The sequence below is a fragment of the Protopterus annectens genome, chromosome 16.part0 (genome assembly GCF_019279795.1).
Source record: "Protopterus annectens isolate FY-2018-M chromosome 16.part0, PAN1.0, whole genome shotgun sequence".
Classification (NCBI taxonomy): Eukaryota; Metazoa; Chordata; order Ceratodontiformes; family Protopteridae; genus Protopterus; species Protopterus annectens.
In genome coordinates, this window is record NC_056750.1 from 319,725,581 (window position 1) to 319,742,557 (window position 16,977).

Consider the following 16,977-nt stretch of genomic DNA (forward strand, 5'->3'; position numbering starts at 1 on the left):
ATTTATGCAGGATGACCTCCAGTTGAGGCACACCATATCAATACATTTGTCTAGTGGTGGTGCTACCAAGGCTGGAGATGGTGAGGACATATAATCTTGTATGATCTCTTCCCTGGAGGAAGTATGAGAGGTTGATGGGCCATGAACCCTCCAGTCTCAATTTCTAAAATTTTACCAAATATGGTGTCCTTCAGAAACCTCCCATTCTTTGAGACCCATAACTAGAAAGGAAGACTGAGAGGGAGTCTATGTGCTTCTCTTGTACCATCTCTTAATAGAGAAGCTTGGAGGGGACTCATCTGAACTCGTCTGTAGAGAAAGCAACCTGGACTTGGGAAATCAAAGCTTGCAAGATCTTCTGTCTTGTGGGAAGCAAGACTGATGAGTGACTTAAATGCTCAGCCTTAACTGTGGCTAGTGGTGGAGCTGGACGAGCAGGTGCCGATTCATGCAGCAAAATCATATCTGATGTCCTCTGCTCCAAACCTTCTGTTGAGGTACCCGGAGCCAAGGCTAATCAACACAAACTCAAGTGACTGTGCCAAAGGATGACCATTAACACAAACTGCTGGCATTGACGTTAACTAGGGAGGACTTCAGCACAGAAAAGTTGAACAATCATTGAACACAGAGTGTTGACAACAACCACAAGAAATGGTAAAGAGCAATCCTTTTAGGCTTACTGGGGGATTGGTAGCAATAAAATAAATGTCCCCATTGATGGCAAGGGCTTCAATACCAAAGAAAGTACATCCTAGGTGCAATAAAAGGTCTTGTCTGTTCCAAAGCTCCCAGCATCAAAACTGTGTCCAGTACAGGAATGGCAATGAAAGGGGCCTGGGAAATTTTTTGCACCATCTTAAACAAATAGGGGGGCTGAAAGGCCACCACACTGAAGATGAACCTCTACAAACACCAACATTATCTTATACTTATCCAGTTGTGTGGGGCTCCATGGAACTTACAGGAACAAAAGGCTGCAAAAGTGGTGTGTGAAGACAGGAAGTGGGAAATCTCTTGCTCTGAAAAAAAAAATTCCCAGTCTTCTTCTTGGAGCAAAGTCCATTGATCCAAAGGAATTGTGTCTTACAAGACAAGCAGAACAAGTAAGGGTAACCAATGTGGAAGGCTCAAGGCAGCGTGAAGAACAGGCCACTATTCTCAAAACTCCAACTGGGGAAAGCTTCTCCCAGAATAAAGCTTTGGTATCAAAGTCCTCTCCTTTACTGGTGATTGGGCTTGCCTTTCTTGCTGATCTAGGTATTTTTCCTTACTTTGTTTGTCTTTAGATGGATCAAAGTTTAGAAGACCTTTCAGAAATGTCTTGTTTTGTCAGTCAATGAGAGTTCTTGAGCTAAAATTTCTGCATAACTGGTTAATAACAGTCAAGGTACACAAAGCACATCTTATGAGGGTATTGGGGAGGATCTTATGACAACACTGCCTATAATTTTGTGAATTTAAAGACCTTTGCATTCATATCTAGTATTTAACCAAAACATTTCTGACAGTCACTAAATCACAGAACCATAACAGCAATAACACATTGCTATCTGAAATTTTAAATTACTGACAAGAAAGCATGAAGGATATTTTTTAACAGCAAACAGAGAGAATGAGAGTGGAACAGTTCAGATTACAAACATAAAAGCATTAGAAAGCAATAAATAGTTCTAAAAACTACACCCAATTGATATTTCCCCTTTCTCAGAGTGTACTACGTTGAAAAGGTACTTTTCTCTCGAAAAAGTGACAATTTCCTCTCAAAAAATGTTTGAGTTGAGGAAGAGTCATTGAAGCTCTCAATGGTAGCAATGGTATATGGAAAATCAGTGATGAGCGATGCATTATGGGATGGGGAGGATCTCTAGCTAGCCAGAATTTTTCTATTGTCATGGAAATAAAGGCAAATTAGGTGACCAGCCCATTAGTTCCACTATCTGGAAAGGACCAGCTTAAATCTGTAATATACCATCCACGAACTACTGCAGACCATCTTAACTGACTGATGCCCGGTAGATTCTCTCACTATATTACAGTACTTCAACATCCAAAGGACATGGTTTCTGCAGAGGAATGTACTCCCTTCACCCCCCCCCACCCCCCCCAAGTGATCCCCAAGGCAATGGTTCAGGTCTTGTAAGCTCGTCCTTAATGGTTTTGTAGTCATATTAAATGCATTACTTATGTAAAAACAAAATTAAATTGGATTGCATCAGTTATTTCACTTTTCAAGACTGATCACACAAACAATGGTAGTGAATATTTCGACATAATTCACAAAATAATTCAGCAACAGTAGGTCTTAGTGACTTGAGAATAAGAAAAAGGGTTGACACCTTAAATGGAACACACCACCAGGACATTTTACAAAGAGTATCTCCTCGCTGAAATGTTAACAATACAGATGTATGGCAATGTAGTTAGTCTCCTTGACTAAAAACTTCTTTTTGCCCTGCTCCTTATAGTGGGTTCTCTTTCTCTGGACTGTTAAGTGTTTGAAGCAATACACTGTCAGTAACTGACGTGCACGCTTTGATAACTGTAGCCATACTAGACATGAAAAAAAATCTTCTACAGACAGCATATGTAGAAGTACCATTCTTTAAAGATATTACATCTTTGACTTTTTCAGATTATACTGGAAATTCTTACTTACATCTCTCATATTATGCTGTGTAACAGTCCTGTCAATGTTATGTGCAGGAAGGCTTGTGGTTGCTTTTGCAATCGCTTCTTTATCAGGTGCCTTCTGTTCCTGCTTTTTCTGAAAAACGAATTACAATTATTTAAATCCCAAATTCCTAGATCTGAACTGATCTGCAACTTAAAAACATCAGAATTAAATGACCATCTAAGTTCTGGGGTCTTCAACATTAAGAAAAGGGCAGACAAGCACAGACCTTTAGAAACTTATCAGGATAAATAAAAAAAATTAATAAATCCAAAATTTTGAAGTGGTAAGTACAAAACACATTTAAAAGACTGCATTCCACTCCACATTTCACCATGATAAGGTGGCAAAGTGGCTTAAATGCTTAGACCAATTACTTGCATACTATTACACTACTCTGCTACTGACAAAGATGCAGTTAACAGCATATTGTGTGGAGTCAGCACAGAAAAGAGGACCAATCATATGAAGGACAAGTCTTCTCTCAAAGAGGGCAACATGGTTGTAACCTTCAGTGGACTTACAAGTCAGGCATACCAATCAGAAAGCAGGGGTTGCAGGACTCTTAATAAATGCCTCTCACCACCAATGCATGGGTGTTAATATGAATGCTGCATGAACTCTGAACCATGCAATAAAAATTGAGAACAATCCTTTACAGGGGAAAATTCCAAATATTAGCAGGTAATCAAGAGAAAAAGAATACATTATTCAAATCCTCACAAAGAAAAATCTGCACCACTGTAAAACAGTGAAGATACAAGCAACAGAGCCAAAAGTACAGTTTTGTACCTACCATAAATGTAGATGTTCGAGTGTTCACCCTGCTGCAGTCATCACACTTGGGTTATCCTGTCGTCAGGCGGTCCCGCAGTCGGCCGGAATTCCAAAGTCTTGGTCCGGCATCGGTTGCTGTCGCCTCTTCCCTGACGTCAGTGCACCAGGGGTATATATAATGCAACCAACGCCATTTTCTTCAGTTTTTCTTGCCCCAGATGTCAGGTGCCCCCAAGAAGGTAGTCAGAATTAGTACCAAATGGAGTAACCACTGCACAAACACAAAATCCCTTCAGCTATAAGCAAATACATCAGTAAGGCATAGAAGAGATTTAGCCAGTAGAACAGAGGGGATGGAGGGAGGGTAACCTGGACTGCAGCAGGGTGAACACTCGAACATCTACATTTATGGTAGGTACAAAACTGTACTATGTTCATCGTGTTACCCTGCTGCAGTCATCACACTTGGGTTGAATCCCAAAGCTAAGGTAGGGGGGAGGTATTATAGAGGGTTAGTGGAGGCAATAAGGCCCTGTAGAACTGCAGTGGCGAAGCCCGCCCTGGACTTAGAGTAAAGAGGTAAGTGATAGTGTTTGGTAAAGGTGTGTACTGAACTCCAAGTTGCAACTTCTAAAATTTCCTAGGTTGGAACCCCTTGAGAAAGGCTGTAGAGGTAGCTGTTGCCTTGGTAGAGTGGGATCTAATGGTAGCAGGAACTGGTTTCCCATGATGGGTATAGCAGAAACATATGCAATGACCTATCCATTTAGAAATGGTTTGCTTTGATATAGCCTTCCCTTGAGAAGCTGTAGCATAGGATACAAAGAGCTGGTCAGATTTTCTGAAAGCCTTAGTTTTGTCCAAGTAGTAACGAAGCTGCCTGTGAATGTCCAAGGAATGCAGGAGTCTCTCACCTTTGTTCTGTGGATTGGGGAAGAAGGTGGGTAAGTGGATGGTTTGATTTAAAGCTACACTGGAAACCACCTTAGGCATAAAGGAAGGATTAGTTCGTAGAGAAACTCTGTCTTGATGAAAAATGAGGAAAGGTTCCACTGCCATTAGTGCCTGTAGCTCCGAGACTCTTCTAGCTGAAGTTATAGCTAGGAGCAGGGCAGTCTTCCATGATAGGAACTGAAGATCTGCAGAGAAAGCTGGTTCAAAGGGAGGTAGCGTTAGTTTTTCCAGAACAAAGTTGAGGTCCCATGTTGGTGTAGGAGCTCTCCTGGGTGGTCTAATGTTTTTTGCCCCTCTGAGGAACTGCCTTAGAAGAGGATGTGAAAATAAAGGTGGATCTGTGTTGTAATGAGCTGAAATAGCTGAAGCATGGATTTTAATTGAGGAAAAGGAAAGTCCTTTGTGCAACATCTCAGCTAAATACTGTAGAATGTGAGGCATGTGAGGCTGAATTGTGTCTTGGCCTTTAGATTGGTTCCAGGCACAAAACCTTTTCCATTTATCCGAATAAGCCTTCCTGGTGCTTGGCCTCCTGGCTTCCAGAATAACATCCAGAACTGCTTGTGAAAGAGGAGCTGGTTGGATGTTTAGTTGATTTGCCATGCAGCCAGATTTAAAGTTTTGAGCTGGCTGTGAAGAATCTGTTTTGTTGTGTGAGCAAATGGGGTATTTGAGGCAATATCCATGGTGGGCTGTGGGCCATATTTTTCAATAGCGGATACCAGTGCTGGCGTGGCCAGTCTGGGGCTATGAGAATCAGTTGTGGTCTCTCCTTTTTGACTTTCAAAAGAACCTTTGTGAGGAGAGGCAATGGAGGGAAGGCATATACTGTCAGGTTTTTCCAACTGAAAGAGAGAGCGTCCACTTTCCAAGCTTGATGGTGAAATGTCCTTGTACAAAATTTTGTCAGTTGATAGTTTTGAGGACTGGCATACAGGTCTATGACTGGAAGGCCCCATTTTTGAGTTATCATTGTAAATATTTGTGGATCTACTTTCCACTCGTGGGGATCTTTGAGGTTTCTGCTGAGGTCGTCTGCCAATGTGTTCTTCTGTCCTGGAAGGAACTGAGCTTGTAACTGTACTTGGTAGGCCAGAGCTGTGTTCCATAAGATCATTGCCTGCCTGCATAGAGGGTAGGAATGTGTACCCCCTTGTTTGTTTATGTACCACATTACTGTGGTGTTGTCCGTCTTTATTGCAAGTTGTCCTGGATGTAATAGATCCTTGAAGGCTGTCAAAGCTTTCTGTACAGCTAGCATCTCTTTTTGATTTATGTGCAGATTTCTTTGATCTGCAGTCCATAGGCCTTGAATGCATCATCCTGCCATGTGTGCCCCCCAGGCGTAGTCTGAAGCATCTGTTGTGACTGTTTGCCTGGCTGGGGGCACGGTGAAAGGCTGACCCTTGTTGAGGTGACATGCCTGTGACCACCATAGAAATTCCTGTTGTAGGCATGGAATGAAAGATATCATTGTGTCCAAGCTGTGGCTGTGTTGAGACCATACACTATTTAGGTACCATTGTAATTTCCTCATACGCAGCTTTGCAAATGGTATTATTAGTATGCAAGATGCCATGAAGCCCAAAGCCTGCAGAATTTTTCTTGCAGTTAATTGGGTCTTTGTTGCCATTGTCTTGAAATATTGAGTCAGTTGTAGTTGCTTGTCTGGCGTAAGATAAGCCTTCTGGGCCATTGTATTCAAGCTAGCACCCAGGAATGTCATTTTTTGTGAGGGTACTAGTTTTGACTTCTTTTCATTTACTGTGTACCCCAGGCAGTTTAGTAGATGTTTTACAAAGGCCAGATGAAGTAAGAGAATGTCTTTGCTTTCTGCTTGGATGAGGCAGTCGTCCAGGTATGGATATATTTGAATTCCTCTTTGTCTGCAGTATGCAATTACTGGTGCCAGGCATTTTGTGAAAACTCTGGGCGTAGTAGATAAGCCAAAGGGCCGTGCAGAGAATTGGTAATGGGTTGAACCTGCAATGAAACAGAGGTATCTTCTGCAACTTTGTCTGATAGGGACATGCAGGTATGCCTCCTTGAGGTCCAACGTTACTAGCCATGCTTCCTTGCCCAACATGGGAAGTAGCTGCTGTAGGGTTAGCATCTTGAATTTGGGTACTTGTGTTTAGAACTGAAAGGTCCAGAATTGGTCTCCAGGCATTGTCCTTTCTGGGCACTAGAAAGAGTCTTGAGTAAAATCCTTGGCCTTGCTCTCAAGTAGGTACCAGTTGAATGGCTCTCATGTCCATGAGAGCTGTAATTTGCTTTTGTGCCTCTGCCCATTGATTTTGTGGCAGGTTTGGCATTCCTCTTTTCATTGGCAAGGTGTGAAAGTGGAATCTGTATCCTCGTAAAATTATGTCTAGGACCAATTTGTCCTTTGTAACAATGTGCCAGTTGTTTGCAAAAAGTGCGAGTTCCCCCCCCCCAAGGGGGCTGCCAAGAGAGTATTGCTTGGCCAGATGAGGTGCAAGTCATTGAGTTTGCCTTCTGGTGGATTAAGACCTGTCTTCTCCTCCCTTCTGTGTGGTAGTGCCCCATTGGCGAGGTTTATACTGGGCTTGTGGTTGTCCTCTGCCCCTTGGGCGTCTGTATTTACCCCTCTGTGGTCTGTCAGTGGCTGGAAAGGACCAATTTGTTGTAGGCCAGTTTCTGCTGAAGCGAGGGGGTTGTACTTGTAGGAAATCTTTGACTGTCTGCATAGATTTTGCCTTATCTTCCATTTTCTTTAAAACTTCTTCTGCTTTAACTCCAAAAAGAACATCCTGCTGTAAGGGAGCATCTAGTAGTTTTGCTTTAACATGATCAGGCAGAGTTTGTTCCTTTAACCAAGCATGCCTACGTATAACAGACCCAGTGACAGCTGCTCTGCAGGAGGCCTCCAAAGAATCAAACCCACACTGTAAGGTATGTTTGCCCACCTGCTCAGTGGCGTGCAACAGATCCTGTACTTCTTTCAATTCAGATTGTTGAGGGAGAGTGGTTATTCTTTGCTTTAACTGAGAGATTAGAAATTGCTGATACTTAAGCATGTGAAATTGACAATTCAGTGCCCTCATAGCTAGTGTGGCTGAGGTGCAAACCTTTTTCCCCACCTGTCTAGTGCTCTGGAATCCCTCTCAGAAGGTACTGGGTTTTTCGCCATAGAAGCCTTAGCCCCCTTGGGACCCTGGGAGATAGTCTCTGGGTCAGCTACAGGGCTTTTGTAAAGAAATTTGCGGGAATCAGGCACTCTGTAGTATCTGTCAGGCTTAGCCGGAGCAGAAGGTAGAGAGTCTGGGTTGAAACTGGATTCTAAATAAGACATCATCCACAATGTCCAAAACTGGTGGGATGGCAAGTGGTCTGTGTTGGGGGAGTAAAAGAAACTCTCTGAGCCTTTTCTTTGAATCAGAGTAGTCCTGACCTTCCCAGTGAAAATGTTCCCTCAGTGTGTAAAGTTTCCCCAAAGGAGTAGTCTTCAGGAGGAGAAGCTGAGGGAATAGAGTCCTCAGCATCAGAATCTTCATAAGGAGAGAAGGAGTAGTCTTGGTCCTCAGGGGAGTCTGAAGAAATGGACATTTGCTCAGAGGATACAAAATCTTCCTCTTGTCTAGGCTTTTTGTCAGGAGGGGGCTGGGAACCCCTGATTAAAGAAATAAAATCTTCAGCCATTTTGAGCATCTGTTTCTTAGGCATGGGGCCTTGAACAGGAGACTGAAGTGCAGTCCTTTTAGATTTAGAAGGAGACTTTGACTTAGAAAACGTTTTAATGGTGAGAGTAGTCGGTTTGAAAACGCCTTCAGAAACCGATGGCGTTTCTGTAGCACCGACGTCTTTTGTAGCAAAGTCGTCGGAAGGGCCTGAAGTAAAAGGCTGCGTCGGCCTGGTACATTCAGTCAAAATTTCCGTAGCCGTCTCAGGTTCCAGATCTGCGGTAGTCAGGGGCTGCTTCGGAGCCTCACTGAGGACCGCAGAACTGGAGACTGGATCTGCCGAGGCCTCGGAATCTGGTTTAGGCCTGGGCTGTCTGTCCTTATCCCTGCGTTTTTTGTGCATGCCAGTAGTCGGTTGCTCCAACGGCATGGTGTAGTTAAATTTCCTACTGAAGTAGTGGCATGCGAAATCAAAGCGTCTTTTAATGGTACGCTTATTAAACCTAGCACAAAACCGACAAGAAGTGACGTTGTGGTCTGGGCCTAGGCAAGGTATGCAATAAGAATGAAAATCCTTATGAGGTATTTGCTTCCCACAAGAAATACAATTGTTAACTTTTTCTGACATCGGTCTGAGGCAAGAAAAGTTTCCCCAACGGGGTACTTAGCTTTATAGAAGACTTGGTCTGAAATTAGAATTCGAAAATCTCAGGAGTCGGCCGACCGGCACTTGCGAACTGCTTCTGCTTCAGGCACCGCGCGACAAGAAAGACTGAAGAAAATGGTGTCGGTTGCATTATATATACCCCTGGCGCACTGATGTTAGGGAAGAGGCGACCGCAACAGACGCCGGACCAAGAGTTTGGAATTGGGACCGCCTGACGACAGAATAATCGAAGTGTGATGACTGCAGCAGGGTAACACGATGAACATCTGAGCAAAAGAAAGACCTACAGCTGGAAAACAGCAAAACAGCATTTCTCTTTAATCTTTGTTATTCTTTGCAGTTAAGCATACACTACATAGTTTCCTACCACACAAATGAACTTCAGATTTCCTTCCTCCTGCTTTTAATAGTGCAGGATTCAAAAGTCAAACAGGAAATTACCTCTTCCCTCAAACTAATGTGCAACTTTGTGCAACTTTTTACTGCTGTTGGTTTACACTCTTCTGCTGACCTTGGACCTCATGGGTAACTATTTATATAGGATCCAGTGGCTTAATCAAAGTCTTTTTGCCCAAATCCCAAGTGTTGATGACAAAGTTCATTGAAATGTAGGTTACTTCAATGCTAAAATTAAAAAAGTAACAAATGTAAGCAGATACTACCTCCTACAATCCAACCCAAATAAATACATCCTAATCTCCATGATACTAGAGCTGCAGCGCAACTAAATTTGGAGGAGTATCAAGTAACTTTTTTTTTGAAGACACTCAGCATCACAGGGTCTGACGCCATCAACAAACTAGTTTCCACATATTACTCTTTCTGTACTCTCCTACGATACAGGTATAAGAGTTGGATGGCAGATGTCAGCATTTTCACTCTACAGTGAGGACTTCTTTTATACCTTACTTTTAACTGCCCTAAAAGTTCACAACCTGCAATGCGCCAAGTGTAAAGGTACCTGTGCCCCCATGTGCACATAATGCAATGACACTTCTGAAGTGACTGCTTATCTGCACACTTCCATCAGGCGAGAAGAAAACAGAGAGCATCTGGCCACGGAGTCCTCTTTTATTTACCTATTCTCAGGTATTAATCAAATGAATTGATGACTAATTGCAGACCCTGCAAATAAACACCTTAATGAGCCACCTAGTTTTCCATATGAACACTTTCTATCACAAAACAGAAGCTGTTAAGTAGTCTACAGCTAAATAAACACAGTACACTGTCAATGTACAAGGTTAATTTTTCAACCAATTTTGGAAATCAACTGACAAATATTAAGGAACAGCTATTCTGCCTCTGATAAATAATAAACATCCTGTCCAGAGGATAAATACATTTTATATGATACAATAATTTTTCATTTAACATCACATTAACACATCAAGGCTAAATAATTCCCAAATAATTCTATGATATTTCTATGGGCACTACATCAATGTATGAAACATAAGCTACCTCTATTCCCAAAGACTAGGAAAGGAAAAATGAGACTCCTGATTCATGTTAATATATGGCAGACGCTTAAATACATTAACCAGCAAAATATTCTACCTTTTCTTCAGCAGAAACTTCTACCATCTTGGGAGGAGGTGGAGGTGCTCTTTTTTTAACTAATAACAAGACATCTGAAAGAAAGAAAATGAACAGTGTTATGAATCTCTGCTGCCATAAAAATATTTACAGACACAGATTTACTGCTTCAACAAAATGTACCCATCTTGGAAGTCATCAACAAATTCAAATATTTTTATTTTTGTAAGTACAAAAAAGGAAAAGAAAATATATGGGATTGCCATCTGAATTACAAAAACATTAAACGGATATACGGAGAAATAATATACTGGGGCAGCACCCACATTCCACGTTTAACAGCACCACTGTGTTGTTGGAGAAATTAATCAGCGCCAAGGCAAAAGGAAGCAAATCATTGGATCACAGGAGACTACTACGCTAATGGAGGCCCTTACTAGCCTAGCCAAGATTTCCCTCTTGTATCGGTGCTATTAGCAGACCTAACTCAATATCATGATGTTACTTTTCCCATAGCTTTTAAATATTTCACTATCCACATCTGGTTAATTAATTCATGGCTGAAGAATTATTTTCTCTTTGTTCCATGGATCAAGGGATGCCAGGTTGCACACTGGAAACTCAAAAGGCTAGTGTTGCCTACTGAGGCAATGGTCACACAAATCATTGTCACAAGCTCCTCCAGAACATGTTGGTAGAGCTACAAAGGGAACCAAATACAACTTTCAGCACAATACTGGGCAACATTACAAAACAGTAGTAGAGCTCCAGTGCAAGAAAAGAGAAGCAAACCACCACTAAAGATGCATAAAATGTACCCAAGTCAACCACCTCTCCTATGAAGGACAGTACATAGCTGAAGGAGCACCAGAAGTGGTTGAAAAACACTTACAATGTAGTGACCATAAGGACTGATGAAATCCCTGAACACTGAAAGAGAACAGAACTGGGCATTAACGGCAGTGTAGGTGGAGACACTTGCTTCAAAGTGGTTGCAAAGAGCATTCAAGATTATGTTCCATCCCAAAGATGTGGTTATCAGTATCCCCTTTACAGTTACAATAATTGTGTCAGTACTCAGAACTTGCTCTTACCTACTAGATGACTAAAGAAAGTAAAGTTGTGTAAGCCCTGCTTACCTGCAACAGTAGATGTTCGTAGAACACACTGCCTTACTGGCATAAGGGTGGTAAGTGCCCTGGTACCCTCCCTCCGGCAGACTACTAAAGCTCCGAGTCCCTTAAACTGTCTTGTGTGTGTGATGTTCCAGTCACCTGGCAGTACAGGGACCATCTTACATCCTCACAGACAGGACCCTTTCAGTTTTCTAGGGTCCAGCAGGAAAAGAAAATGAAACGGCTAGCTTCACAAACACCTTCTGTTCCAAACCAAAAACTACACACACATGCACACGAGCCTATAAAGGCCACTAAGCATAACTCAATGGCAACGCCACATCAAACTATGCACATTCAAATAGGGGGATGGTGGGTTGGTGCTTCCACTAAGGCAGTGTGTTCTACGAACATATGGCATAGATAAGTAGGCTTTGCACAACTACCTTACTGGCATAAGGGTAGATTCCCAAAGCTTACCCAAACCAGGAGGAGGAGGAAGGACAAAGGTCCAGGAGCCACTGGAAAATGGTCCTAGTGAAGCCTGCTCTGAACTTAGAAAGGCATTCAGCTTGTAGTCCTTTGTAAAGATATGGACACAGAACAAAGTTGCTGCCTCTAGAATACTTAGGCAAGTGGTCAGATATCCTGTGCAATGCTACTGCAGAGTAACAAGCCATTAGCTGAGGCATATTTCCTGATTTAGTTTTGTTTTTAGGTGCACAAGAGGTATATTGTGGTGGAGCACCATACCTGATCCATCAAGTCAGGGGACAAAAAACAGATAAATACCAAATACTAACTGCACAGTCAGACCAGTGAAAAATGGACAAACCCTACTAAACTCCCTCTAAATAGCAATTTGAAGTCTATTTCTGCAGGGATGCTATTCTGAATATTGCACTGAATAAAATGACAGCAGTTTCAGTAATACAGTAAAAAGTGCAAATATCCCGTCATTTTAAATAAAGGCTAGTTTCAGCCCCAAATTAGAGGCAACATAAAACAGCTTTAGACATGGAATAAAAATATGAATTAATGAAAAATTCTTGCTAGAAATTTAACATAAAATGGCACCAAAATCACAATTTAAACTAAAAAAGTTCAAAATGCTGTAAACCTACTCAAATAAAACACCTTGAGTAATTATAATCCCAAAGACAAAACTGCAAAAACAGCAAGTTTTCCAGACAAAACTTCCACATGAAACTTAATAAACAGTATAAATCTTAAACTGCAGGTAAAGAAAAACCATAAGTACATAAAATTTCTGTAGCAGGAAAAAAAAGGCAAATCGGCAGAATACAATATTCATGCACTTCTCTTACTCTGGCAATAGACAACTGAGAGAGTCCTGTCTGTGTGGGTGAATGGCAGTCACTATACTACCAGGTCCAACATGCCCAACCACGTGGGGGGGGGGGGGTTCTTTGAGCTTTGTAGGCTGCCAGAAGAATGGTAGCAGAGCACTACTACTCATATGCCAGTCAGGCAGTATGTTTGTTATGATTCAACAGCTTTTCTGTACCTGTATCCAGTGCAATTCATGAGAAAAATATTTTAATTCTGCTGTGACAAGGCTACATTGTTAGGACTTTTTCATTATTTTCTGGTCTTCGCTGCCTTACATCATGAAAGTTGTGAAAGTGTTTTACCTAGAAATCCAAAACCTGGAAAACAGAACACTACAATACCAAAAACTGAATGCCTAAAGTTAGAATAAAATGCGTTTTGTCCTTTCTCCAAGGAATACTTCCTCAGGGTTTGACTATTTAAGAGGCAGGGTTATAGAGGGACAGCCCCCAACAGGCCTTCCCTGCAGATAATCAAGTTTTATCTTAGATTCATTCTTCCCTAGTTTTGGCTTCGTGCTAATACATACAATTTTGGCTGCAGTTTTTTTTTTCCCTATGTGGTAGTCTTATTTTTGGATTGTCAGAGGGGTCGGTTGTGAAAAGCTGAAGGGTTCCAATGTATTTTAGCCAGTGCATTTTCTAGGTAGGCATTATATGCTTCTACCTTCAAACCTGTCATCAACACCTGGAATGTGAAAGTGAACTTAACATCTCTCCGAACAGTTTATTTTGGTTTATTCACTAATCAGGGCAGGTGAATAGTCTAGGCACTGTTAAATCAATGACATCATGTTGACACTGTCCTAAATGCACAGCTGAAATATCCTCCTGAATATCTTGTGCATGCATGGTTAGAGGAACTGCAGTAGCTTTTATTTTGGTTTCCAAATTATAAAAGTTTCCAGACCCATGAGAAAAAGGCTTTGCCCTTGGTAGTAACCAAATGTATAGTCCTACAAACTGAAGGTCCAAAAGGATTTCAAGAAACTGGCATTTACACCAAGATAAATAAAGATACTTTATAGAAGTATATTATAGTATAGTTTACTGATAGGCTGAAGACCCTCACTAATTTTTCTTGCTGTTCGCAATCCACTATTAAGCCAGTTGTCTAAACATGGATAAATTCCTTGAAACATACCATAGCTATACTAGGGCATTTGCTAAAGAGATTCTATACTAATGATCTACTCACAATGAGAACTCTGAAATGAAAAAACTACATTCCCACTTCAAATGTTAAGAACCTCTAGTGTGCTTTTCTGTTTTAACATGAACATAAAAAGGCAGGGGAAAACTTTTTATTTTATAGAGTCTGTTTGACTGCTGGAGGCAGTCCCCATGGAGCTGGCACTGCTTTTCTCCTATCCTTTCTTTACTCTGTCCTCAACAGTTCTGAACTCCTCTATGTACCATTGCTACATGTAACATTCTCCAAGGCCCTCAACCCCCTGCATGGAGAACCATTTTCTCATATCCAAAGTGAGTTGTCCCCTATGCCTGCCTTTTTATTCTCTCATCTGACCAACTCCCAAGCAACAAATTACACTAAAAGCATTTTTCATTCTTCTGTTAAAAAAAAAAAAATCTGACATGTACACATTTAAAGTCCCTTCAGGCACTCATGCCCCTCTATCCCTTTCACCATTCTTGCATCTATGTACTACAAGCTCTCTACTCTTAACTTTGTTTTACCTGTATGACCTCTGCAATTCTGCATATTGTGCCAGCTGTGCCTTTTTCAATGCTCTCTAACAGAAATACAAACTCCATATCTCTAAATCATACTTTACGCACTACATACCCAGTATAAAGCATATTAATTGCCTTCAATACTCCTCTTTTTTACAAGACACTTGTATGATTCAATAATGGGGCAACTATCAAGTCTAAGCATATTTTCTACTTTGTCTTAGCTTACAATCATTCTAAGATGGTACATTTTCTGTGGGTTCCTTTATTTCAAGGTACATAACCTTGTACTTAACTTTTAAAGGTATCCATAACTACACGGTCAGAAAATGAAAGACAGCATAATGCATATTGGCTGACTTAGATAGAAGACTCAAGGAATAAGATGTGCACAGATAATTTCTTATGAAATAAATTGAGCGGTAGACAAGTCAAAAGACCAGGAAAACAAATGCATAGGGAACAATCAAAAGACAACAGGCCTCCGAGAAAAAAGTGGAAAGAAAACGGTGACTTTTTTTTTTTTTTGGCCAACATGGATTTTCAATAAACTCAACTTTTGAAAAAAGATTTTGTTTTGGAATGCTGGCCCCATGGTGCCTAAACCAAAAATTTACCAACCCAAATGCACCACCTATATCAGTCTGTTTTCTGGACAAAGACTTGGATCTAAAAACAACCCAGAGAAAGAAAATCACCTGGTAAAAGACTGGGAATAGCTAAATAAGGTGGGACCACGACTATTCTCTGAAAACTGTTGATAACAGATCACTACTGAGCTAGGATTGGACTTCCAAGATGGCTGCACACTGATAAACAGGTTGACTGGAGCTCATGAAGAGTGAACATGGACACTGAGAAAAGCAGGCCAGTAAAGGCTAACAATATGGGGTGGAATTAAGTTATTGACTTGTAACTGCACTGCCAGGATGCCAATAAAGATGACAGTTGAAAAAGCAAGAGAAAAATAAACCAGGAAAGAAAAAAAAGACAATGGGTGGGAAAAATCATGCAGCTGTTCAGCAAAAAAACAGTCCAAGTTTAAGCTTTACTAAAGGAGACTGCTTCCAGAAATTTAAATGTAAAAATAAAATATACTCAGAAATGTTTATATATTCTATATTTTTACAAAAAAAACCCAGGAAAAGTAAAAGTTTTAACTAAGTATTCAGATGAACTGATAAAGCTGTAAAAATCAAGGAGCGAAATGAAAAACAGGATTATGGAGCATGACACTTCAAGAAGAGTGGTTTCAAAAAACCAAGTTAGAAGACACAGCACAGAGGAAACGGAACGGGAAGAAATGCACTATTAATTTTATGAAAGTACAAATAAGCTTCTGGACTGGTGTTCCACAACAGGAATGGTTAGCTAATTGAGTGGAAACATTGTGTGCAGCATACATAGGGCTCCCAAGTATGCAACAAAGTCCCAGTGGTTTAGGATTTCTGCTTAGAAGTGTCTGCATTGGTATTTTTATACCCTAAGCAAACTTCTGGGTATTTCTTCCTCAGGTAGGTAGCTAAATGCTGGAGTTGAGAAGTAACATCATACCTCTCAAGTGTACCTTATTTGGGGTCTGAAAAAGTTCCATGTTCCTCAAAGTTCTACATTGACAGGGTCTGTCACACATTTACTGTTAGCAGCATTTTAACCGATATCAATGGTAAATAGACCTGAATCATATTTCATTAAGAGATCTATTCTGCAAGTAAAAGTAACACATTTTAGCCATACTATGAGCTTCCTAGATGAAATTGTTAGTAAGCCATTAATAAGTGTTCAACATTTTGAGAGGCAGTGTTTCTCATTTTGGAGATGGAAGGTTGAGAGCTATGAGCAACAGGAATTCAGATTTCAAAACTTCCTTACAAAGTACTTGGTCAGAAAAGTTAGGAGAGCGAATTGCTGTAAGTAAATGATTCTTAAAAGCTGTGATACAGGATTGGAATTGCCTACACAGTAAAGCCTTCTTAAGTTCAATGCTATTGGGGACACACGCACACATTACTAGAAAATAGAAATCAAAACCTAAATAAACTGTAATTGAAGTAATGAGTACTGTAATGAGATAAAAAAAATTGAGGTGGGAATTTTGAAAAGGGGAAGGAGTAAATTACAAAAAAAAGGAATCTGTGGAAAAAAATACATGCAAAACAAGATTCAGGTTCATAGCTGTTTACTAGGCCAGCAACCACAAGGGCCTTTTTAAGACTAGCCATGCATCCCAAACCTCTGACAAGTTCTGGTACCCTTGATAAGTGTAAGCAGGGGCTTGGAAAGTAAAATATTTACAAGCAGGGCCACTGGCCACAGCGACTGGATTCCAAGCTTCTATTGTCAACCAAAAGCAGTCTTAACCAACAGGTTTAGCGTTTTCATCCAAACACTATTAGGACTTGCTCAGAAATACAGTTGTGTACACTTACCGTAAATGTAGATGTTAGAGTGTTTTCACTGTTGCAGTCATCACATTTGGGTTATCTGCCTGCAGGTAGCCCTCAGCCGGTCTGAATACCAGAGTCTTGGATTCCTGCATCGGATGATGTCTCTTCTTCCC

The 16,977-nt window shown here is 40.9% G+C and overlaps 1 protein-coding gene across 1 annotated transcript in view; it reads right to left on the reverse strand.

The window, feature by feature from the left end:
• The window catches only part of UBAC1 (UBA domain containing 1), a 256,346-nt gene that overhangs the window by 214,699 nt on the left and 24,670 nt on the right, over positions 1-16,977 (reverse strand). The window contains exons 5-7 of the mRNA XM_044058118.1: positions 16,936-16,966; positions 10,277-10,350; positions 2,660-2,767 (exon numbers count right to left, since the gene is read on the reverse strand). Of these exons, the coding sequence (XP_043914053.1) occupies positions 2,660-2,767; positions 10,277-10,350; positions 16,936-16,966 (213 nt within the window). The remainder of the gene's footprint in view (positions 1-2,659; positions 2,768-10,276; positions 10,351-16,935; positions 16,967-16,977) is intronic.